The sequence below is a fragment of the Podarcis liolepis genome (assembly GCF_965112155.1).
Source record: "Podarcis liolepis genome assembly, chromosome: 7".
Lineage (NCBI taxonomy): Eukaryota > Metazoa > Chordata > Lepidosauria > Squamata > Lacertidae > Podarcis > Podarcis liolepis.
This window is the reverse complement of record NC_139561.1, coordinates 11,822,479-11,845,098: the sequence shown is the minus strand read 5'-3', so window position 1 is coordinate 11,845,098 and position 22,620 is coordinate 11,822,479. Positions and strand designations below refer to the sequence as shown.

The window sequence follows — 22,620 nt, the reverse complement described above, 5'->3', positions numbered from 1 at the left end:
TCCCCATATGGTTTTGATCTATGGGTTACTTTCAAAATGAGGCTGCATTTTAAATTGCATTTTAACCTGTATTTTAAATTGGTTTCCTCCTCCCCCCCCATGATGTTTTTATTGTAATTTTGCTGGTGTTAGCCGCCCTGAGCCTGGCTCTGGCCAGGGAGGGCGGAGTATAAATAAAATTTATTATTATTATTAGTGAATAGGTGGCACAATTTTTAACCTCATCTCCCCCCCCCCCCGAGAAAGGCACATGTCACGTTAATTCTCGCACCTGCATCTCATTTGTAGCAAAGAGCAGCTTGGGAATAATTAGGCCTGATGGGTCGTCAACACATCTAATTAGAAAGGACCCCGGTGTCTTCAACATTCCAGTAGCTCCGTTGGCGCCCAGAGACGGGCCCACCGACAACTCGCTGAAACTAGGCATTGCAATTGGAGCCGGCCGAGGGGAAGGGGCGGCATTCCCTGGCAAGGAGCTCCAGAGGGGCTTGTCAATCAGCTGCTAACTCTGCCTCTGTCAGGAGCTGCTCTCTGAGAGATCCTAGGGAAGCCAGCCAAGCCCAGTGGCCCGGGGTTACCTCTCGGCGTTCTTCCTAGGGAAGGAGGCTGGCTGTTTGCTTCTCTGAGCCGTGGAAGAATTAAATGGGTGATCTGGGTGAAGGCTCCCTAAAATCTCTGGCGAAGGAGGACATCTGATGTGAAGCGGGGCAAAGAGGGAAGGGGTGAAACTTCTAAGCTCCCTCTTACTAATTTAAGGCTCGCCAGTTGGTGTTTTCATTGATATCTTCTTAAACTCAAGCTTGGCCATAGTGGAGCAGGGATCGCATTTAAGCAAATATTGGCTCATTCGATCTTATTTTTCTGTTAAGCTACAAATGACTTGTTGAAAGTGTCCTGGGCTTTGTTACTTTCCGTGAACTCTTTTTCCAGAGTGCCTTAAGGGAAGAGATGTAGTAGCTCTGTGACATGCAGAAGGTTCCAGGTTCAATCCCTGGTAGAATCTCTAGAAAGGCACTCCCTGTCTGAAAACCTGGAGAGCAGCTGGAAGTCAGTGTAGACACTGCTGAGCTACATGGTTTGACTTAGCAGAAGGCATTTTCCTACGTTTTAAAATCAGCCCTTCTTTCAGCACAATGAGGACTAGTATCTTGAGAGGGGGGAAACATAGCTTAGTTGGAGGTCCCTTGCTTTGTGTGCAGAATGTTCAATCTCTGACATCCCCTAATTAACGGAGGATTTTTCAATTGCAAACAAGGTGAAAGGGCTCTTTTGGCCTGGGATTTTGGGCAGCAGCTGCTGGTCAGAGTTGGCAGCACTATTATAGATGGACAAATAAATGCGAGTTGGTATAAGATTGTGTGTGTGTGTGTGTGTAATGTTGGTATAAGAGATATCTATCTATCTTATACCATCATAACATTATATATGTGTGTGTGTGTGTGTGTGTGTGTGTGTATGGGTGGGTGGCGCTGTGGTCTAAACCACTGAGCCTAGGGCTTGCCGATCAGAAAGTCGGCGGTTTGAATCCCCGCGACAGGGTGAGCTCCTGTTGTTCAGTCCCAGCTCCTGCTCACCTAGCAGTTCGAAAACACGTCAAAGTGCAAGTAGATAAATAGGTACCGCTCCGGCGGGAAGGTAAACGGCGTTTCCATGCGCTCCTCTGGTTCGCTAGAAGCGACTTAGTCATGACCCAGAAGCTGTCTGCGGACAAACGCCGGCTCCCTCAGCCTATAGAGCGAGATGAGTGCGCAATCCCAGAGTCGTCTGCGACTGGACCTAATGGTCAGGGGTACCTTTATATACAGACACACACACACGATGATATCTTCCCATGTAGATTGACAAAGGAGTCAGCTTGTATCCATCTAGACATTACCCAGAATAGACCCATTGAAATGAACAGACTGAAGTTAGTCATCATGTCCATTAATTTCAGTGGGCTTATTCTGAGCAGGGCTCAGTTGATGGCAACGCTCAGTGTTAAACAACCGAAGGTCATGTTTTCAAGGTCTTCCAGTGATGGGCGTTTAGCTCTTAAACGGAGCTGCAGGTGGGTATGATGCCCACCCACTCCAATAAAAGCCAACCTTTGGCGACCACCTCATTTTACAGCGGCCACAAGACATTTGCTGCAGCCCGTGACATCATCGCTCTGTTTGGCCTTCCCTAATCCCCAGGAGACATCTCTGCCCCCGACGCGCCTTGTTGTGTCTTTTATTGCGGGTTATAAAACCAGATTTGGTTACTGGGATGTTGGATGGGGCTGAAGAAGAGGATGGGGGCAGTGGAGAATGCTGCCTGTGTTGGAGAGGCCTGGCTGGTGGGGTTTGCAGTAAAGCCAAGGCAACACAATGACCAAGTACAACAATGCAATATCAATATAAACTCTATATAGTCTATATGGAACATTGAACAATATGAGAAACCAAATAAACAGAAATCTTACAAATCCCTGAAAGTCACTAAATGTGCACTCTTGATAGATTCTCTTGAAAACATAGAACCAAATAAACATAAGTCTCTGAAAGTCTTTGAAGACTATGCAAGTCTCTGAAAGAAGCAATAGGTCAGATTCTTATCTGATGAAAACAAGCCGTAAAGCTTTATGACCTCCAACGCTGCTGAAGTGGTCCACAAACAGACGTAGTGAACAGTGAGTTATTGTAAGTTACCATGTATATGCTGGTCATCGTTTCAGTAATTCATTTGTAGTTTAGGAAACATTTCTGTATCCTTCTGCTGTGCTGAAGAAGAGTTCTACGAAACAGTGGGTATATCTAGAATCACTGTTCACTGCGTCTGTTTGCGGACCACTTTGGCAGTGTTGGACGTCATAAAACAAAGCTCTGTGTTTTCAAGAGAATCCATCAAGAGTGCACATTTAGTGACATTCAGAGATTTATAAGATTTCTGTTTATTTGGTTTCTCCTATTGTTCAATGTTCCGTATAGACTATATAAAGAGTTTATATTGATATTGCATTGTTGTACTTGGCCATCGTGTTGCCTTGGGTATTACTGATAATTGTTTGCAACACAGGGGTTTAATTGTTTGATTACTTATTGGTGGGATTTGCAGCCAGGCCGGGTGTGAGGTGGATGTGCCTGTCGAAAGGGGATGAGTGGAAGATGGATCCCCAGAGTTGGCATCTATCCACCTATGGGGAAGGTTGTAGCTCAGCAGTAGAACACCTGCTTGGCATGCAGAAGGACCCAGGTTGGATCCCCAGCACCTTCAGGTGAGACTGGGAAGGATTCCCTGCCTGGTACCCTGGAGAGTCATTGCTGCCAGTCCGTGCGGACGATAATTGACAATCTTAACTCAGTATAAGACAGCTTGTCTGTATTCCTAAATCCTACTCAGAGCAGGTCCACTGAATGAATGGACCTGCCTCACACAGCTGTTGTGGGGATTAAATCAGGGGCAAAGAGAAAACCGTGTACACCACCCTGGGGGCCTCTGGAGAAAACGGTGGGATTGAAATGCAAAAATAAAATAAATACAGTGGTGCCTCGGGTTAAGTACTTAATTCATTCCGGAGGTCCGTTCTTAACCTGAAACTGTTCTTAACCTGAAGCACCACTTTAGCTAATGGGGCCTCCTGCTGCTGCCGCGCTGCCGGAGCACGATTTCTGTTCTCATCCTGAAGCAAAGCTCTTAACCTGAGGTACTATTTCTGAGTTAGCGGAGTCTGTAACCTGAAGCGTATGTAACCCGAGGTACCACTGTAAAATAAAATAAAGCTAGCCGAGTCTATTAACTGCAGTGAGTTTGCTTTAAATCAGGCTAGCTTTGGGTACAGCCTGGAGTAATTCCCACTCCCCCCAAAAAGACACATTTAATATTCTCCCCACCCCTCGCTTTTCCAGCAAGAAAAGGTTGAGCTCAGAGCATCTCACATAAATAAGCACTGAAATAATAGTTCCCTTTCAGAGAGCCCTCCTTTCTCCCTGGCCTCACAGACTCTGCTTGTTTTTGAGTCCTGAGGATCAATTGTTTGGCGTCTCTCAAGGGCATCAGAGTCTGGTGACTGGGTGAAAGCTAAGACCTCTCTGGCCAGGTTGCCAAATAACTGTTCCCCGGGATTGAGTTGCAGGACCTTGAATTCTGGACATTCTGCTTTCCAAGCCAGGCGTTCAATTAGCATATTAATTAGCTGGGTTGGGGGAGGGCAATGGAGTTGCCTTCACCTCCTCAGTGGATAGCAGGGTTGGGTGGGCTTGCTCCTTGGATGTCGGTTTTCTCAGACCCTGCCCAATCCCAATTTCCTCCCAAATCACAGGAAAGGAACTCGTATTTGAACCTGGCCTTCACTAACCCAATGAAGATACCGATGAAGACGCAGTGCTGTGGGTTGCGAACATGCCTCCCGCACGGATCATGTTCACAACCCAAGCATCCACTGTATATCATTTCCCGAAATTCTTTTGCTACCTGACATTTCCACCACATATGATAAAAGGTGCCTCCCCCCCCCCTACATTTCCAACATATATTTGACCCGCAGATCCCTTCTTTGGCCAGCGCTACATCCACGTCCTGGGGCCACGGAAGCTGTTCCACGTTGTGAAATACACAGGGGGCTCTGCAGAGATGGAATTCTTTGTCGAGGGTCTCCGCTTCCCAGACGCCGGCTTCGACGGTCTCGTCACCATCAACGTCAGCCTGCTGGAGCCAGTCGCTGAGGTTCGGCCAGAAAAAGAGGGGTGGGTTGGTGGGTGCAGCGGAAGCAGTGGAGATGCCTTCATCGGGCAAAGAGGATGCTTCAAATAATAATACTTTTTTAAAATTTATATGTGTCCCAGCCACTCTGGGCACCTTCCAACAAAATACTAAAGCACAAAAAGCCCTTGAACATTAAAAACTTCCTTGTACAGGGCTGTCTTCAGGTGTCTTCTAAAAGTCAGGGAGATGTTTATTTCCTTGACATCTGACGGTAGGGCATTTCTTTTTTTATATAATAAAGCTTATTAGATTTTCACAAATTTAATGTATAAAATTCAGTGTTACGTAAGGTTCCCATTCGGGCTGGTAGGACATCGTCATTTCAGTTTTAAAGACCACCTCAAGTGCCGCTTTTAAGCAAAAAGGTTTTGAAACGTCAGCTACAGAACGTTGATCAACAGCGCAACGCTGCGATGGAAGTGAAAGGTCTGTGCGGGTAAGGAAGCTGGTATGGCAGGGCAGGATGTTAGTCTGATATTTATTGTATTCACAGCCCACCTTTCAAGCACATGGTTCTCCCTCTCCTAAGTTACTCCCCACAACAACCCTGTGGGGTAGGTTAGACAGAGGGCCAGAGGCTTGCCCAAGGCCACTTAGCGAGCTTCATGGCTGAGTAAGGGGGATTCGAACCCTGGTTTCTCCCAGCACTCTAACCACTATGCCACACTGTCTAAACAGCAGTATGCAGCCCTTTTAGCAAGCAGCTAATGGAAGTTGTTGCTTTCAGGCAGCCAAAAGCCGTCCCCTCCTCCTGGCCACTGGCATGGTGTAACTGCAGAAGGAGCTGCTGATGTTAGGGCTCGACACTTCACTTCACACTGTTAATGTGCCAGTTTTCCCTTGGCAGGTGACGGGTTCGCTTTCAAGTTTCCCTTTTCTCTTTGTTTGCTACTTCAGCCACAAAGAGGCTGCTTGGTGTGTGAATCTCTCTCGCTGCCTCTCCCGCCCCCTTCCCACCTGCCTCTTCACCCCCACCCCAACAAAGCAATACGAATTGGGGGCCGCTAGAAGAAAAGGCCAGCTTTAAATTAAGCTGGACGGCCTTCTCATGTTCTCTCACTCGCCTGCTGGAATGCTGCGCATGACTCTCGTGGGGCCTTCCATTAGCCACCTGCTAATCTGGCTAGTGATCCCTAATGGATCTGTGTTCTGCCTTCTGCTTCCTTGCCCCAGCAGACCTTTCTCTTCCCTCACAGAAGCTGTGCTGTTGGTCAACGTCCCGTAGCTGCCTCTGTTTCTCTGGGCAGCCAGTTTTTAAAAACAAAGGGCCGTCATGTTTAATGGATTGGTGGCTTTTTATCACCGGTGCATTCTGCAACATTTCATTGGTGAAATAACAGGGTATTTAGCTGACCCAAAAACTCCAGCGGGTGCAGAATGCGGCAGTGAGGCTCCTTACGGGATCCTTGCCGCGGGATCACATTCACCCAGTGCTTTACCAACTGCACTGGCTCCCGGTGGAGTACAGGGTCAGGTTTAAGGTGCTGGTTTTGCCCTTTAAAGCCATATGCAGCCTAGGACCCACATACCTACAGGACTGCCTCTCCTAGTAAGCCCCGCGGAGGACCTTAAAGTCCACAAATAACACCACCTTGGAGGTCCCAAGTTGCAAGGTGGTCAGACTGGTCTCAACTAGGGCAAGGGCCTTTTCAGTACTGGCCCCAACTTGGTGGAATGCTCTGTCACAAGAGACTAGGGCCCTGTGGGACTTGATATCTTTCCGCAGGGCCTGCAAGACAGAGCTGTTCCGCCTGGCCTTTGGTTTGGTCTCAGTCTGACCCTTATGTTTCCCTCCCCATATGGTTTTGATCTATGGGCTACTTTCAAAATGAGGCTGCATTTTAAATGGCATTTTAACCTGTATTTTAAATTGGTTTATTTTTTAATTGTAATTTTACTGGTGTTAGCTGCCCTGAGCCCATGCACCGTTCTGTTTCACCAGTTGTTCTGAGATGCTACTAGCCAGCGTGGTTCTCTGCCACCATGGCTTGAGGCAGCAATCCTTCTGAATACCAGTCCCTGAAAAAGAGCAGAAAGTTCTTCCTAATGTTTAGTTAGAACCTCCTATCTTGTAATTTCAATCTGTTGGTTCGGGTGCTGCCTACTGGAGTAGCAGAATACAAGATGGCTCCATCTTTCTTCCAGGGTATTCCACAGACCCCAATTTTCACAGACACCGTGGTCTTCCGGATTGCCCCATGGATCATGACCCCAAACACTTTGGCGCCAGTCAACGTTTTTGTATGCAGGTAAGGTGTCAGAAAAGGAGGAGGCGTTGGAACTTAACAGGAGATGTTCTGAATGGTTTGAATTTGTAAAACCAGCTTTTGCGTCCTGAAACTCGGTTGGGGTTCAGGTTCTGTCCGTGGTGGGTTTCTTTTTTTCCAAAAACTAAGCATTCGACAGCAACGAGGGAGATGCAACAAACAGCAGCTGATAGTATAAAAAGAGAAACATTTTATTATGACCATCACTGATGTTTAATGCAAGTGCCATTTAATGACACTTTACAAAAGGATGAGGTCAGGAAGACATTCGATCCAGTTCGCATTGTAAAGCAAATCTACCTAATTCTCACCGCTCCAAATTTTGCAGTGAAGTTCCCTAACCAAGTTGTGTGTACAAAAAAAACACCATACACTGGTGCAAACTGTAAATGAATATCATACAAGAACGTGCTGCGGTTAGGGGAAATTGCTTTCCAAAATGTCTATTTACAAGAAGTTCAAAATGCAGACTGACGTGGTGCGTTAGGAGAAATTCTCCCTAAAATGCTGATGATTTTTTATTTAAAAGAAAATCACTAGCTAGTGTGGGAAGGTGGAGAACTGAAGGGAAGGTTTGAAAAAGTTAGAAACCAAAATCAACAGGTTTTCTCATCCATAGGCATCATGCTAGGTGGTCTGGAAGACAGTAGTGGGAGAAAAGGGAGAATTGTTTGTGATATCCTGGGGGGTGGGGGGTAGCTTCTTGGCAGGGGCTTTGTCGACTTCAGGGGAGAGGAACATCTGCAGCACTCCAGAGGTTGCTGGACTCCAGCTCCCATCACCATCCCTTAAGTCATGCTGGCTGCTGGGAGTCCAATGACACTTAAGGGGCCACAGCTTCCCTGTCCTTGAACCCAGACCCTCACTTGCCTTTGTTGCCCATACTTCACACCTCAAACATTTGCCTTTATTACCTGCAGCTACCCCTTTCACAAGGACGCGGGTGGCGCTGTGGGTTAAACCACAGAGCCTAGGACTTGCCGATCAGAAGGTCGGCAGTTCGAATCCCCGCAACGGGGTGAGCTCCCGTTGCTCGGTCCCTGCTCCTGCCAACCTAGCAATTCGAAAGCACATCAAAGTGCAAGTCGATAAATAGGTACTGCTCTGGAGGGAATGAAAACGGCATTTCTGTGCACTGCTCTGGTTTGCCAGAAGCGGCTTAGTCCTGCTGGCCACATGACCCGGAAGCTGTACGCCGGCTCCCTCGGCCAATAAAGCGAGATGAGCGCGCAACCCCAGAGTCGGTCACGACTGGACCTAATGGTCAGGGGTCCCTTTACCCCTTTCACAGCTCTGCCTCCTTTTAATGGGGAACTGGGGGTACCCTACAGATGTTCCCAGCTCCTGGCATCTCTGACCATTGACCATGACGTCAACATCTGGAGGGCCACAGCTGTTCCCCAGCCCTGCTCTGTGGAATCCACCCCACCCCACTTTCAAGCTGGCCATGAAAGCATCCCCAGTTAACCCATCTTTGTCCTCCCCTGTCAGTGTGAAGGATAATTACCTCTTCCTGAAGGAGATCAAGAACTTGGTCAGCAAAGCTAACTGCAAGATGTCGGTCTGCTCACGGTACATGAACCGAGGAGACCGGTGGATGCAGGTGAGTGGGTTGCCAGTCTTAACCCTTGGGGAGCCGTTGCTGCCAGCCAGTGTGGACAATACCAAGGTACTTGGGCCAACGACATGACTCAGCCTAAAGCTCCCAATCCACAATTCTGTCCACGCCTCCTGAACTGTAGTTTCCCAGGTTTTCAGTAAAGGTAAGCTGTAAGAAGAGATCTGCTGGATCAGGCCAATGGCCTATCTAGTCCAGCATCCTGTTCTTACAGTGGCCAACCAGATAGCCATGATGGGAAACCCAGGATTCGAACACAAGAGCAATTTTCCCCTCCTGCAGTTTCCAGCAAATTGGAATTGCTGTTTCCAACTGCAGAGGTAGTCCTCGTGGCTAGTAGCCACCGACAGCTTTCTCCTCCTCCGGGAATTTGTCCAGTCCTCTTGTAAAGCCATCCAAGTTGGTGACCCCGTCTTGTGGGAGAGAGTTCCACAGTTTAACTCCGTGCTGCACGAAGAAAGACTTGCTTTTTTCTTCCCTGAATCTCCCAACATTCAGCTTCATCGGATGTCCTCGGTTTTAGCTGTGGGCTCCCAACTTCCTGGCAGGATGCATGCTTAGCAGGCAGAATATTTGGGGGGGGGGGGAGGAAATGATTTCTATCCCCAGCGGGTCATTAAGGATCTGAGCTGGCTAGATTAAAGCAAAGCCCTTTGTGATGAGGCAGCTCTGCATCTTACAAAAGTTGGGCAAGTCCCCCTCTTTGGCAAGAACCCATGGGGTCCAAGCACTCACCCAGGGTCTGTGTTCCTTCGGAGAATTGAGACACGGCGGAGATTGCCATAGCTTTAAGAAATATGGTCTATTCACCTATTTACACCTTCAGTCTGCATGGAGAGAGTCCAGATCTTGCTGATTTCTCTTTTCCTCTGCAGGATGAGATTGAGTTTGGCTACATCCATGCCCCCCACAAGGGCTTCCCGGTGGTCCTGGACTCCCCGAGGAACGGAGGCCTCGAAGACTTCGCTGTGAAAGAGATTTTGGTAAGAGCATCATCTTCTTACCTCCGTTACCACAACATGTGACTTATCCTGAATTCCCTTGTGCGAAGGAAGTTTTGCTAAGGTAAGGTCTGCTCTCATCTGCTTTGCCATCCCAAACATGCCTCCTGCCAGGAAGGCAGACTATGCTGGCAGAGAGCAGAGCCACACTGTCCGTCCGACGCACATCCAGCCCACTTTTAAAGCGCAAAATTTCCATAAGAACCTAAGGAAAGCCTGCAGGATCAGGCCAATAGCCCATCTAGTCTAGCATCCTGACCTCACAGTGGCCAACCAGTGGCCTGCAGGAAACCCACAAGCAGCACAGGAGCTCTCTCCCCTACTACGGTTTCCAGGAACTCATATTCAGAAGCTTCACGCTGCAGAGGCAGAGCACGGCCATCGTGGATAGTGGCCACTGATAGCTTTAACTTACTCCGTGAATTTGCCCAACTCTCTTTTAAGCCATCCAAGTTGGTGGCCCTCCCTGCCTCCTGTGGAAGTGAGTTCCACAGTTTAACTATACTGTTGTTGGGCTCCCAGCTCCGGTCCTCATCACTGACCCCTGGCCCTGCTGGCTGGGGCTGAAGGGAGTCAGAATTCTGCAGCCTCTGGAGGCCAGCCCATTAGCTATCCCCTTGTGTGTATGGCAAGGGGGGGGCAAATGTGGGTATGGGAACTCCAGAAGGGCGATGTTGACCCAGTGTGATGAGGGCTGAGCCTAGCTCATTTCTCCAGAGCCCCCACCAGACCTTGTGTGCTTTTCGCTGGGGAGAGAGGGCAGCAACGGAAAGGGCAGCAATGGTTAAGGGCATCTGGGAGCAGCAGGAGGCTGACGTGGAACCCGCTGGGTCAGTCACCTGAAAAGAAATGGGTTTTTAATGCTGCTGTTTAGCTCTGTGAGATCACGTTGTCTTCATCTGCTCTGTTCCCCTTGGAAGGGGCAGAGCGAAGACACTGGATGATGCAGCACAGCTGGACTGCGTCATCTCCCCTGTTGCTTCCCTGCCCCCTAAAAACACCAAGATCCCCCCTTTTTTAAAGTTTTTATTATTTTATTTTGACAAAGTAATAATCATAAATAAATAAGATTAAAAATGTGCACCCCACCACCGAGACCATTCCATTGTAACTTATCCAGCCTCCCAAAATTTCAACACCTTTTGCGATCCTCAATGGTTTTAGAATAAGGGACTGACTTAAACAGCACCATAGGAGCTGCCTTTATACCCTTGGTCCAGCTAGCTCAGTATTGACTACACCGGTAGTGGTAGTGGTTCTCCAGAGTTTCAGGTCTTTTCTAGGATGCTGCTGAGGACAGAACCTGGGACCTTCTGCATGCAAAGCAGATGCTCTGTATCACTCAGTTTTACAGCCCTTTCCCTTTTGGATCAACGGCAGCTCCAGAAGGGCTCTCCAGATGTTCTTGCTTTGGGATCGCACATGCCTTCAGTCGGAGAACATAAGGGCATAGTGGGCATCCTCTTCTCACAAGGGCCCGCCAGATGCCCCAAAGCAAAACCAGCAAGTAGGATTCAAACACAAGAGCTCGCTCCTCTCTTGCCCTTTCCAGCAACTGGCGTTCAGAAGCATTTAATGCTGTATTGCTTTTAACACTCGATTGGGAGCTGCCCAGAGTGGCTGGGGAAACTCAGCCAGATGGGCGGGGTATAAATAATAAATAAATTATTATTATTATTATTATTATTATTATTATTTATTTATTTATTTATTTATTTATTTACTGCCTCCAAACGCAAAGCATGGTCATCGGGCTAGTAGGCATTGACAGCCCTCTCCCCTCCATGAATTTGCCTAATTCCCTAATCCTTTTTTTAAAAAAAGCCATCCAAATTGATGACCATTTCTGCCCCCTGCAGGAGTGAGTTCCGCAGTTTAACTCTGTGCTGCACAAAGAAGGACTTCCTTTTATACATCCTGAATCTTCCATCCAACGTTCAGTTTCACTGGATGTCCACCAGTTATTGTGTTACGCTTTCTCCTTGCCAGGCATAATTTGATCACGTTGCCACCTTTTCTCTAAAGTCGCAAACGCTGAAGCCTTTCCTCCTAGGGGAGTCTCCCTTTTCTGACCCGTTTCCACCTCTCCAGGATCCCTTTAGAGGTGAGCGTCAAGAACGGGCGAGGCATCTAAAAACTGCCCCCTCTTGCCGGACAGCCCACTGACAGCTTGCGTCAAGCAATGTCAGCCAAGGACAGGCAGGAACCCTTGCCAGCAGCGAATCAGAAAAATGGGCAGGGTGAGGGCCGAACCTTTGGCAACCCGTTAACCTCATTGGACCTCAAGTCTAGATTCGCACCACCAGATCTGGTCTGTGTGTGTCCTTCTAGCCTCTCGTGAGATGTCTGTACCCCTGAAATTTAGGGGGTGCCTGGGCACCAGTCTGTCTTGCCGCTGGGCGCCACCCCGCATCGCTGGTAACAGGAGACGGGAGCGCGGAGCGCTGTTGGCACCCCCCTCATGGTCCGCGCCCGCCTCAGAGAAGGTTAATCGCTTTTAAACATGGTGAGATCTATCATTTATCATGCCTCGAATGAGTACAGCCAGTCCTGGATTTGTCATGCAGGAAAGGAATACCACGTTGATCTCTGGCTCTTACTTTGCAAATATATATAAATATGTATGCAAGCAATCGCCCCTCTAAAAGGGGGGGTGGAATAATAGCATTTAGAAAAGCAATTTTGGACTCTGGAGCGAGCTGAACGTATTATATTCCAATTGTTTGCTTTGAAGCCTCCTCTATTCTGCCTCCTATCTTTTCCAATCTCATTTTCCAGATGGGACACTTTAGCCAAATATTCTCGCCCCCTTCTCCGGCAAGGCACACGTGGCCATCCATAAGCCCTTTGTGGGGCTTAATGGAAAAACTGAGAGGCGGGAGAAATTATTTCTCTGCGCAGAAGGACTTGGTTTGAATGAACCAAGGGGAGAAGCAGTCCTAGCCGCAATGGTCCCATCTGAGCCATTATAGGAATGGAAACTGGGATCTTTCCCGAAGGACCTTTCCTAAAAGCGGCAAAGTACCGTAGTTAGAATCTCAGAGCGTCTCAGTGAAAAGTCGCGGAATTGTGGAGTTTCTAGAAATTGGTGTTCAGAATTGATGCTGCCTCCAACTGCAGGGCAGAGCTGGCTAGTAGCCGTCACTAGCCCTCTCCTCCTCCCTGAATTTGCCCAATCCTCTTTTAAAGGCATTGGCGTTGGCGATTATCACATCCTCCTGTGGAAACAAGTTCCCCCAGTTTAGCTCTGTGCTACGTGAAGAAGTCCTTTCATAATTTTATCGGCCCTGAATCTTCCAACATTCAGCTTCAGTGGAGTTCTCGCTTTATGAGAAAGGAAGAAAGCATTTCAACTCCTCTATCACATCACCTCTTATTTGCCTTTTCTCTGAACTAATAAGTCACAAACACTGCAACCTTTCCGTCCCCTTGATCATATTGCTTGCACTTCTCTGGGCCCTCTCCAGCTCTGCCATCTCCTTTTTGAGGCAAGGCCTCGGGAGCCGTGGGTTTTGGAATCACCCCACCCCCACCCCTCGGCAGCAAAGTTTCAGGTCTCCAATCCCCAATGAGCGTGAAGAGGAATGAGAAGAAGGCTCCATCCCATTACCTCCCGGAGTTAATTGCCTCTCCGCCATTTAGGGGAAGCAAGTGGAAACCCAGGCGCTAACCCAAGACATCCTCATTCCTGCATAAATCATCCTTATGGCAGCCTCCCTCTTCCCACTGTGCCCACCAGAAATTGTGCCCTCGGGGCATGCGCAGAAGGACGCTGCAGTCTTCTCTTTCCACCAAGCGAGTCTCCCAAGCACAAGATAAACAAGGGCTGTGATGGTTCGGGGAGCTGCTGCAAGAGACGGGGTGCCAGGAGCCTGCCCCACTTGGTCAGGTGGTGTCGACTCCTTGGGGTGCCCCCTTTTCCCTACCTTATTGTTTTGTTGTTTTTGTTTTAATTCTTTAGTAAAGGTAAAGGGACCCCAGACCGTTAGGTCCAATCGTGACCGACTCTGGGGTTGCGGCGCTCATCTCGCTTTATTGGCCGAGGGAGCCGGCGTACAGCTTCCGGGTCGTGTGGCCAGCATGACTAAGCCACTTCTGGCAAACCAGAGCAGCACACGGAAACGTCGTTTACCTTCGCGCCACAGCGGTACCTATTTATCTACTTGTACTTTGACGTGCTTTCCAATTGCTAGGTTGGCAGGAGCAGGGACCGAGCAACGGGAGCTTACCCCGTCGCAGGGATTCGAATCGCTGACCTTCTGATCAGCAAGTCCTAGGCTCTGTGGTTTAACCCACAGCGCCACCCGCGTCCCTATTCAGTTTATTCTGTGAACAAACCTGTGATCTTGTAATGAAGGGTGATATATGTGTTTAAAGCATCAACATCATCATATACCCGTGTGGTGTTGCTGCAAGATTTCTCTGAAAAGATGTACCTAATTCAGTGACTTTTTGAAGAAGCACACACAAAATTAAAATGTCCACAGGAAGACAGGAAGCTGGGTTATACTGAGCCAGTGCCTTGGGTCCACCTAGCTCAGAGCTCTCCACACAGACTGGCAGCAGCTCTCCAGTGTTTCAGGGAGGGAGTCTTTCCCAGCCCTACTTAGAAGATGTCAGGATTGAACCTAGGGCCTTCTGCAGGCCAAGCAGGTGCTCTGCTACTGAGCTGCGGCCCCTCCCTGCTTGGAAATGCTGCCAGCATTGATTGAAATGGGGGCCTCGTCCGCCACGCAAAGCAGGGGCTATACCACAGAGTCACAGCCCTGTCCAAAAACAACTGTGCAATGATTGTAAATCTCACCAAGACTACTGATTAAAAGTTTCTGACATATGTATTTCACAAAATGTATGCACTGCTTGATTGTAAAAGGGGGAAAATAAAAACCTCAACACAATTATCCATCAGAATAACGCACAACAATCATTCAATGCATGCAGAAAGTCACAAATTTGCAAGAGCAGAATGTGCTGGGGTGTTTTGTTTAGTTTTTGAGGTTCTTTTGGGATTTAACACAACATTTCTCGACCCAGCTCCACCCAGGCAGATGCCCTTATTAATGCCATTTAGTGGCCCTCCCCTCCCCTCCAAAATCTTCCAGTCCTTGGGCTCCAGCGATGCAGCTGGCATGCTGCCCCCTTCCCAGGGAGGCTTTTGCAGCCCTCCCCATACCACGAATTCGTAAGATGGCATCGCAATTGGCTACGGCCACGAGGCTGCCCCAGTTATCCTCGGACAAGCAAAACAGGCCTTCGCAGTCAGGATTATTGAATGACGAAGGATTAAGGCGATGAAACAGATACCCTGAGTCATTCTGAAATCTATTTGGAGGTAGGATTCGTACGGGGAGCTCTGGTAACGTTATCCAGGCAAAAGACTCTGCGCGTTCTCTGGTGGCTTCCTGGCCACTCCTACCCACCCGCCATTCCGAGCCCACAAGGCCTTTAAGGAAAAGAGACGTTTTGTCCAAGGACATCACAGGGAAGGAATCCCAGTTCTTTCCTGGCCTTGGGATGAAGCCGTCAAGCTGTCGTCGGCCACAACTTTGCTTTCTCCTTGGCCGGGTTGGCGCAATCGCCGAAGTATCTTCTGGCAGGAAGAAAAAGGGCCCTTCTGCGATGCGCTTCGTTGCACCGCCCGGTAACCTAATCGCGGAGATGGGATTACACCTTGCAAAGTAGGTTCAAACAACCTAATATCCTGCCAGGCTGTTTTTCAGTGCCAAGTCTTGTTGAAACCTAGACCCTTTTTGTGATTCCTTTCCATCTTTCCTGCCCTGAATCCCTGTTCTCCTTTCTTAAAAACATAAGAAGAGCCCTGCTGGATCAGGCCCAAGGCCCAGCTGGTTCCTAATAATAATAATAATAATAATAATAATAATATTTTTTTTATTATTTATACCCCACCCATCTGGCTAGGTTTCCCCAGCCACTCTGGGAGGCTTCCAGCACATAAAAAACACAATAAAACTTCAGACGTTAAAAACTTCCCCATACAGGGCTGCCTTCAGATGTCTTCTAAAAGTTGTGTAGTTCCTTATCTCCTTGACATCTGATGGGAGGGTGTTCCACAGGACGGGCGCCACTACCAATAAGGCCCTCTGCCTGGTTCCCTGTAGCTTCACTTCTCTCAGGGAGGGAGCCACCAGAAGGCCCTCAGAGCTGGACCTCAGTGTCCGGGCTGAATGATGGGGGTGGAGACGCTCCTTCTGGTATACAGAGCCAATGCTGTTTAGGGCTTTCAAGGTCAACACCAACACTTTGCATTGTGCTCCAAAACATACAGGGAGCAGATGTAGGTCTTTCAGGATCGGTGTTATACGGTGGCTGCTCCCAGTTACCAGTGTAGCTGCCGCATTCTTGATCACTTGTCATTTCTGGGTCACCTTCAAAGGTAGCCCCACGTACATCACATTGCAGTAGTCCAAGGAGGAGATCATAGAATCATAGAGTTGGAAGAGACCACAAGGGCCATCGAGTCCAACCCCCTGCCAAGCAGGAAACACCATCAGAGCACTCCTGACATATGGTTGTCAAGCCTCTGCTTAAAGACCTCCAAAGGAGGAGACTCCACCACACTCCTTGGCAGCAAATTCCACTGTCGAACAGCTCTTACTGTCAGGAAGTTCTTCCTAATGTTTAGGTGGAATCTTCTTTCTTGTAGTTTGGATCCATTGCTCCGTGTCCGCTTCTCTGGAGCAGCAGAAAACAACCTTTCTCCCTCCTCTATGTGACATCCTTTTATATATTTGAACATGGCTATCATATCACCCCTTAACCTCCTCTTCTCCAGTCTAAACATGCCCAGTTCCCTTAGCCGTTCCTCATAAGGCATCGTTTCCAGGCCTTTGACCATTTTGGTTGCCCTCCTCTGGACACGTTCCAGTTTGTCAGTGTCCTTCTTGAACTGTGGTGCCCAGAACTGGACACAGATAACCAGAGCATGTACCATTCTGGCGAGAAAGTGCATGCGCAGGCAGGGTCAACCGGTGTACCAGATGGAGCTGGTTGGACCAGATAAGAGCATCCTGTTCTCACCGTGGGCAACCAGATACCCATGGGAAGCCCACAAAGAGGATTTGAGTGCAAATGCAACTCTCCCCTCCTGTGGTTTCCAGCAGCTGTTATTCAGAAGCATTGCTGCCTCTGGCTGCAAGGGCAGAGCATAGTCATTGTGGCTAGTAGCCAGGGATAACCCTCTCCTCCACAAATTTGCCCAGTCCTCTTTTTAAAATATCAAAGTCGGTGACTGTTATGGCTTCTTGTGGGAGTGAGTTCCACAGTTTAACACTGTACTGTGTGAAGAAGAGCTTCCTTATATCCTAAATCTTCCAACATTCAGCTTCACTGGATGCCCACAAGTATTGTTTTCGGAGAGAGGGAGGAAACTTTTGTCTTCCCACTCTCCATGCAGTTCATTTTTAAAAAATAATGTTTATAAATCTGTCTCTTAAATCATTCCTGTCCTAATCCCTGTTGGCCTTTCTTCAGCCTCGGAAGTTGACCCATGTTAAATTGCTGTATACAAGCAGCACGCGGGTGGCGCTGTGGTCTGAACCACTGAGCCTCTTGAGCTTGCTGATCAGAAGATTGGGGGTTCAAATCCCTGTGACGGGGTCAGCTCCCATTGCTCTGTCCCACCTCCTGCCAACCTAGCAGTTCAAAAGCACGCCAGTGCAAGTAGATAAATAGGTACTGCTGCGGTGGGAAGGTAGATGGTGTTTCCGTGCACTCTGGTTCCTGTCATGGAACGTTTCCGAGCACAATTCAAAGTGTTGGTGCTGACCTTTAAAGCCCTAAACGGCCTTGGTCCAGTATACCTGAAGGAGCGTCTCCACCCCCATCGTTCTGCCCGGACACTGAAGTCCAGCTCTGAGGGCCTTCTGGTGGTTCCCTCACTGCGAGAGGCCAAGTTACAGGGAACCAGGCAGAGGGCCTTCTCAGTAGTGGCGCCTGCCCTGTGGAACGCCCTCCCATCAGATGTCAAAGTGATAAACAACTACCTGGCATTCAGAAGACATCTGAAGGCAGCCCTGTTCAGGGAAGTTTTTAATATGTGACATTTTAGTGTATTTTTCATCTTTGTTGGAAGCCGCCCAGAGTGGCTGGGGAAATCCAGCCAGATGGGCGGGGTACAAATAAATTATTATTATTATTATTATTATTATTATTATTATTATTATTATTATTATGTGTCCTGTTGCGCCAGAAGCGGTTAGGTCATGCTGACCACATGACCCAGAAAGCTCCCTGTGGACGATGCCAGTTCCCTCGGCCTGAAAGCAAGATGAGTGCCGCAACCCCACAGTCACCTTTGACTGGACTTAACCGTCCACGGGTCCTTTACCTTTTACTTTTCTACAAGCAGAGCATTTGTGTGTATTCACCAGCAGTGCATGGGGTGTCTCAAGTCTAGATCAGTTACTCCTCTCCTTTTCCACTTAGAGGCAAGGAAAAGGAGAGAACAATAGATAGAACCATCTGCAGAAGTCAGTGATGGCCACCAACTTGAATGGCTTTTAAAGAGGGTTGCACAAATTCATGGAGTAGAGGGGTGAGCTCAGTTGGTTAGAGCATGGTGCTGATAACGCCAACGTTGCAGGTTTGGTCCCGGCATGGGACAGCTGCATAATCCTACATTGTGCAGGGGGTTGAATGAGATTATCCTCAGGGTCCCTTCCAATGCTACAATTCTATGATGGCTACTAGCCACCATGGCCGTCCTCTGCTTCCACAGTCAAATGCAGCAATGCTTCTGAATCCCAGTTACTGGAAGCCACAGGAGTGGAGAGGGCTCTTGCGCTCAGATCCTGCTTACAGCTTTTCCAAAGGCAACTGTGAGGAGAGGATGCTGGGCTTGTTGGGCTGTATGATGCAAGGACTTGTGGGAGTTGTAGTCCAAAACAGCTGGAAAGCATCTAGCTGCTGGAGGCTGTATTGAAGGCTCTTGTCCTGAGGTCAGTGTGGGACCTTTTAAAAATAAAAACCCACGAACTTCCCTATGTGTTTCTCTCCCTCCCCCAGCCAACCCCCTCCCCCCCTTCAAACATCTCCTTTTCCTTTTCGGGCAGAGATTTTTGAACTGCCAAATTGCAGATTCCCTCTCTGTCACTCGTAAATCTTCCTGGTGCTGATTTGAATCCATGACATCTTATCCCTGCAAGACAGCTGGTCCCCCAGCAGTTGGTGGCTACCGGCTTTCAGCACCGCAAACCTCCGCATACACGCAGGCATGCACACCCCAAAAACGGAGGAATGATATGCCCGAGTCCTCTCTCGGGGGAAGAAGGCAGGTGGGCTGGAGATGCTTCCCTGGGTGCTGAGACATCGTTTGAATTGGTGGCCTCTGTGAAAAGTTCATGGAAGGGCCATAGCACAGTGTGGTACTAGGGGCAACTGCTGGGCATGCAGAAGGTCCCCGGTTCAATCCCCGCTGGCAGCATCTCCAGGTGGGTCTGGAACCCTTGAGAGCCATTGCTGCAAGTCAGTGTAGGCAACATTGAGCTACAAGAACCAATAGGTTTGATTCAACGTGTTGTAAACAAAATCTGCCCTTCTTCCCTTATGGGGTATCCAAGAGCCCATATAGAGTCCTTAAGTGGGTTCCCTATTGGTAGGAGAGAATAACAGAGGCCAACCAGAGAATATTGAGAAGCAAAGCAGCCAGTAAGCCTGATCTTTATTGATCTGTTGCAACAGGGGGCTCCCCTCACCCGCAGGAAAGGAGGAGGACCCAGAACAAAGGTGTGCCTGCCCTTATATAGACATTTTAAATTCCCTGCCCTGGAGCTCAAAACCACCCCTCCATACATCATACATACATCACAGAAGGGGTGTAACCCAAGACCAACCCCCCCACAAACATCATTGCCTTTCCTGGTAGTCTGCCCATTCCTTTGAGATGGTGATTTCCCAGTTCCTGAGACAATGGGAAGGCTCCCTGACCCCCTCCCTCCTTGCAGAGAAAACATTTGGACAGTTTGGGAGTCAAAATGGTTTCAGGTTGGTCTTCCTGTGCTGATCTATGCACGTGCTTGGTTGGTACATTTATGAACATTTATTATATATGTAAGACCTTAAATTTTATTATTACAAACGTAAGGCTGCTCCCAACATTTCAGTTTTGTGCCCAGTATGTAGCTCTCTTCGTGGCCCCCAAATTTGGACTTAATTCCACATTAAGCTGTGTGGCTTAATAAACAGAGGCTATGTGCAATTTTCTGGCTGTGTGCGTTTAAGTAGATATGAGCTTGGGTTGCAGATGTGAGCTTGGATTAGGCGAGGCAGGGTGGGCTCTTAGTCCAGACCTTACCATATTTAGGGACGTTCGTCCTGGAAAGATACATATGCTTCACCCTTTCCCTTTCCCAGTTAAAGATCCCTTTTATACTTTGCTTTGGACTGCAGTGCAAAGTCAATAGCAAGAGTGCCTCTGAGCATATGTTGTTCCTGTTTCTTCTCACTTTTAACCCTGCTCTTCCCAAGGAGTCTGTTTAAGATTTTAACCTCGTTGTGGTTTTAGACTGGTTTGAGTGGATGCCTTTTCCCATTTATATTTGTGGCTCTGAGTGTATATATATGAATGATAATAGCAATAAATTAATTCATTAAAAGCAATCTCCTTTCCCCGACACACGCAGATGCAAATAATCCTCAGAGAATTGCCACGAGCTCAGCAGATAAAGTGAAAAAGTCAATGAGGGGGGCAGGCAGCCCACCCAGCTGAACTCTAGCAGATGCCCTCCAAATGGAGCTTATGGGGGATTTAAACAGCTCAGGGAACTGGGATGGGCCTGACTGTGGAGACATTTCATGCTTATTAGCAGAGTATTGTGACATCTTGTCTGTCAGGACAGCTGCTTCACACCTCCAAGCCCTCTGCAAGATAACATTAGGGCAACACGTGCCTCTTCTGCCCTTTAGAGCTTCCCTTGTGTTGCCCAGCAAGGTTTGTTTCAAGACCCTTCCCTGTTATTGACCTAAGGCGCCATCTGCACTGTGCATTTAAAGCACTATCATCCCACTTTACACAGTCATGGCTTCCCCAAAAAATCATGGGAGCTGGAGTCTGTTATGAGTGGTGAGGGTTGTTTGGAGAGTCCAGTTCCCCTCCGAGAGTTCCCAAAATTTCCCTACAATTCCTAGAGTTCCCTGGGAAGAGGGATTAATTATCAACCCATGAAGGAGCTCAGAGACAATTTATTGATGGTTATGGCTATTATTTCAGGCAGCCCTCTATTGGGAGGTTTTTGATGCTTAATGTTTTTATTATGTTTTTAGATATGATGTAAACTGCCCAGAGTGGCTGGGGAAATCCAGCCAGATGGGCAAGGTATAAATAATAATAATGATGCTGATGATGTTATTTCAATTTATTTTTGTGGTACCTTGGTTCTCAAACTTAATCCGCTCTGGAAGTCCGTTCCAAAACCAAAGCATTCCAAAACCAAGGCGCGCTTTCCCATAGAAAATAATGCAAAATGGATTAATCCATTCCAGACTTTTAAAAACAACCCTTAAAACAGCCATTTAACATGAATTTTACTATCTAACGAGATCATTGATCCATAAAATGAAAGCAATAAACAATGAACTACAGTGGAACCTCGGGATGCGGACGTAATCCGTGATGGAGGCACGTCCGCAACCCGCAGTGCTGCGCCCGCCCGCGTGAGATGATTTGGCGTTTCTGCGCATGCGTGAAGCACGATTGCCAAAACCCGGAAGTAACCCTTTCCGGTACTTCCGGGTTTCCCATGGTACGCAACCTGAAAACGCATAACCCGAAGCATTTGTAACCCGAGGTACCACTGTACAGTAACACAATCAATCAATCAATCAGTAGCTGAACTGGGTTCCACAGAACCACAAAAAGGAGCCGCAAAAACAAAAAAACAAAATAAATAGGAAAAACAGACAGACCTCAGCGTAGCACTCAAATCAGAAGTGTGGCACTCAAATCGGAAGCGTCACACTCAAATTGGAAGTGTGGCACTCAAAGCGGAGCATGTTCAGCTACTGAAAAAAGTTCGCAGACTGGAACACTTCCGGGTTTGCAGTGTTTGGGTTCCAAATTGTTTCAGTACCAAGGTACCACTGCAATGCCCTTTATCAAAAGATGTCAGGGCAGTGTACAACATTAGAGAACGAATTACAAAGAATCCGTGATAAAAACATAGTAAAAAGCATGCTGATAGACAGCCTAATGGTAAAATAATCATAATAATAGCAATCCTTTCCCCCACACTTTTACAGGCCATAGATTACAGTGGTGCCCCGCAAGACGAATGCCTCGCAAGACGGAAAACTCGCTAGACGAAAGAGTTTTCCGTTTTGGAGGTGCTTCGCAAAACGAATTTCCTATGGGCTTGCTTCGCAAGACGACAATGTCTTGCGAGTTCCTGCTGGTTTTTTTCCCATTCCCCCCCTTTTTCGAAGCCGCTTATCAGCTGATCCGATCAGCAGATAAGCCGCTAAAAGCCGCTAATAGTGCTAATAGCGCTAATCCGCTAATCCGTCAATGGGCTTGCTTCGCAAGAGGAAAAAACCGCTAGACGAAGAGAATCACAGAACGGATTCTTTTCGTCTTGCGAGGCACCACTGTACTTAATAATCAGAGGCCTGGGTAAAGAGGAATGTTTTTGCCTAGTGTCTAAAGATGATGGCACCAGGTGAGGCTTTCTGGGGAGAGCATTCCACAATCAGGGAGCCACCAATGTTTCAATGGAATCTCCGAGTTGCACCCTTTCAGCTGTACACACAGGCATTCACCATTTCCGTGTCAATTTAACAATGATACTTAACATTGTAGTGGGAGCCCTGTGACTGAAGCAGATATCTTTCCCCTCTGCAGGGCCCAGATTTCGGCTACGTGTCCAGGGAGCCCCTCTTTGAAGAAGTCACCAGCTTGGACTCTTTTGGGAATCTGGAAGTCAGCCCGCCAGTGACTGCCAATGGAAAAGAGTACCCTTTGGGGAGAATCCTCATTGGAAGCAGCTTCCCTATGTAA

The 22,620-nt window shown here is 48.1% G+C and overlaps 1 protein-coding gene across 3 annotated transcripts in view; it reads left to right on the top strand.

The window, feature by feature from the left end:
- Positions 1-22,620, top strand: part of LOC310712058 (protein-arginine deiminase type-2-like) — a 97,760-nt gene that overhangs the window by 57,591 nt on the left and 17,549 nt on the right. For all 3 annotated transcript variants that reach the window (XM_083514674.1, XM_083514676.1, XM_083514675.1), the window contains exons 7-11: positions 4,508-4,686; positions 6,871-6,974; positions 8,484-8,595; positions 9,486-9,593; positions 22,465-22,616. In XM_083514674.1, the coding sequence (XP_083370800.1) occupies positions 4,508-4,686; positions 6,871-6,974; positions 8,484-8,595; positions 9,486-9,593; positions 22,465-22,616 (655 nt within the window). The remainder of the gene's footprint in view (positions 1-4,507; positions 4,687-6,870; positions 6,975-8,483; positions 8,596-9,485; positions 9,594-22,464; positions 22,617-22,620) is intronic.